Raw genomic sequence first — 2,143 nt, forward strand, 5'->3', positions numbered from 1 at the left:
CTCCTCGGGTGACGTTCCACAACTGTTTCCTGCCAACTGCTTCACATACGTGTTGGAGAAGGACATGGCTCTAAGTTTCAGGAATCACAGTAGTGCGCAGTGGGGACAGCAGGGAGCAAACACTTGTGAGACTCCTACAGAAGCAGCTCCCAGCCCTTTCTTAAAGCACTTTTTTTTTTTTTAGTTTGTTTGCATTCAGGGAAACCGACTGCAGGCTTATTTGATCCAATTTTCTCTTTGCACCATACACATATAAAACATTACAACTCTGTATAAAAGTACAAGTGGTTCTTGTACATCTGAATTATGCAGGAACTATGTGAGCAAATCCTATCAAAATAGCTATTTTTTTTTTGTGTGTGTATAAACAGCATTTGTTTTTAGAAAAAACAATATCATAAACTGCAGAATCTGTACAAAAATATAAAATAAATTTGGGCAGCAGTTTCTAAACAGCCATGTAAATGCAACACTTAAAGAGGAGCAGGTTAATGCCTCCAAAAGGCTGAATTGCTAAGTCAACCTATACAGGGCTAAAATGGTATTGAGATTATCTAAATAATAAAATTTTTTACCTCTTGCAATAAAACTTATAGAAAAAATAGACAAATATGCACATGCAATTTACAGCTTTCCCCAACATAATCCTTGTGCTTAGCTTTTACAATTTTTTTCCTTTTTTTTTTTTTTTTTTTTTTTGTCTTTTTTTGTAATAAGATAACATTGTCTACAATACATATTCTTTCCTATACCAGGATATTCGGTCTTCCTTGAGGAACCACTTTAAAAAAAATACATTAGAAGTGGTCATACGTGGATGAAGGCACTCCAACTCTGCTCGAAGCAAAAACTAGTGTGATCCTTTTCTTTTCAAAAAAGGCAAGCAAGGACGCATGCACAGTGCTGTGAATTGGGGGTGGGAGGGACTATGGAAATACTACCGAGTGTATATACTGGTACTTAAAATTTAAAAATAAAAAGAAAGAAGTTGCTATATTTCCATACTTTAAGACCCAACAAGCACCTCCATGATGTGATCCAGTTCTGTGAGGTCCATTTTGAAAGGCTGATTTGGAGTTACTGGTTGACTGCTGTACGGAGCGAGAGTTTTTAGGAGCTCGTCTGCTGAGACAGGAGCCATTTTTGAGGCAGCCCCTGTGGCAGACGTGCAGGGGTCAAAGTCATACATGGACGTATCAATGTCAGCGAACAGAATGTCATCCAGGGTCAAGTCTGTGAGGAAACCTGTGGAAGTCGTTATCTCGAAGTTGCCGGGTAGCGAGTCCATGAGTTTCGACTCGGCCGTTCTGCTCTCCGGGAATCCCTCGGGCTTTTGAACGCTGGACTCGCTGGGGTGGTCCTTAGAGTCACCGGCTGCTGCTTCGGCTGCTACTGCCTCTGCGGAGGTAGGTGCTGGACAAAGCTCCTCGATTTCGTCCAAGGCTGAGGAGAAGCTGTCCTTGACTGGTTGGAGAGCAGGAGGTGGCGGTTTTGTGGGACCGTCGTGCTGGACGGTCGGGGAAGTGCAAAAAGTGTCGTCCTCGAGCAAAGAGGCTGGGGTGAGGCAAGACTCCAGGGGCGTAGTGCTTACCAAGTCAGTGGGGAGCAGGGGCTGGGGGGCGAGGTGGCTGAACGCCGGCTGGGCCTCGCGGAAGTTGTCGCCGAGGGGGTCAGCGGGCTGCGAGGCGGTCACGAACACAGGCCTCAAGCTGCCTTCTTGTTTCAGCTCTTCCTGGATTCGCCTCAACATGTTGTTAATTAGAACTGTCTTTTGCAAGCTTGGCTCGGTTAATGGCCTGTGGTTATAAAGTTTCATAAGGGAAATGTTGAAGATAGTCTGACGCTGTAAGGTGTAAGACACCTTAGAGGGACCGTCAGTAGGAGACACCACTTTGCCTTCCAACCCATCTTCATGCTCGTCAAACTTCCGCTTTCCTCCTTTCCCCAACATATATCTGAAAGGAAAAAAGAGACCGATGAAGCCCGTTCTCCCCACCCAAATTTCTACCCCAGCCCACCTGCTCCCCTGCACACGCAGCACAGACAGACCGTCGTGCTGTCCACTTGGCCCGCAGCAGCATGACGAGGGAGCAGAAGCCACCTTAACGCAGTGCTCTGGTCCACCTTGCTAAGCACAGCAGGA

At 45.8% G+C, this 2,143-nt stretch overlaps 1 protein-coding gene across 1 annotated transcript; it reads right to left on the minus strand.

Moving 5' to 3' along the window:
- Positions 1-6: 6 nt before the first annotated feature.
- SERTAD2 (SERTA domain containing 2) lies at positions 7-1,951 on the minus strand. The gene has a single exon (XM_008944991.1). The coding sequence runs from the start codon at positions 1,949-1,951 to the stop codon at positions 1,007-1,009; it is 945 nt and encodes a 314-aa protein (XP_008943239.1). The 3' UTR covers positions 7-1,006.
- Positions 1,952-2,143: the final 192 nt, after the last annotated feature.

This window comes from Merops nubicus, unplaced genomic scaffold (genome assembly GCF_000691845.1).
Source record: "Merops nubicus isolate BGI_N331 unplaced genomic scaffold, ASM69184v1 scaffold45767, whole genome shotgun sequence".
Taxonomy (NCBI): domain Eukaryota; kingdom Metazoa; phylum Chordata; class Aves; order Coraciiformes; family Meropidae; genus Merops; species Merops nubicus.

Bases quoted from the DNA above. Each gene is read 5' to 3' on its own strand.
- SERTAD2 (XM_008944991.1), bottom strand. From the start codon at position 1,951: ATGTTGGGGAAAGGAGGAAAGCGGAAGTTTGACGAGCATGAAGATGGG.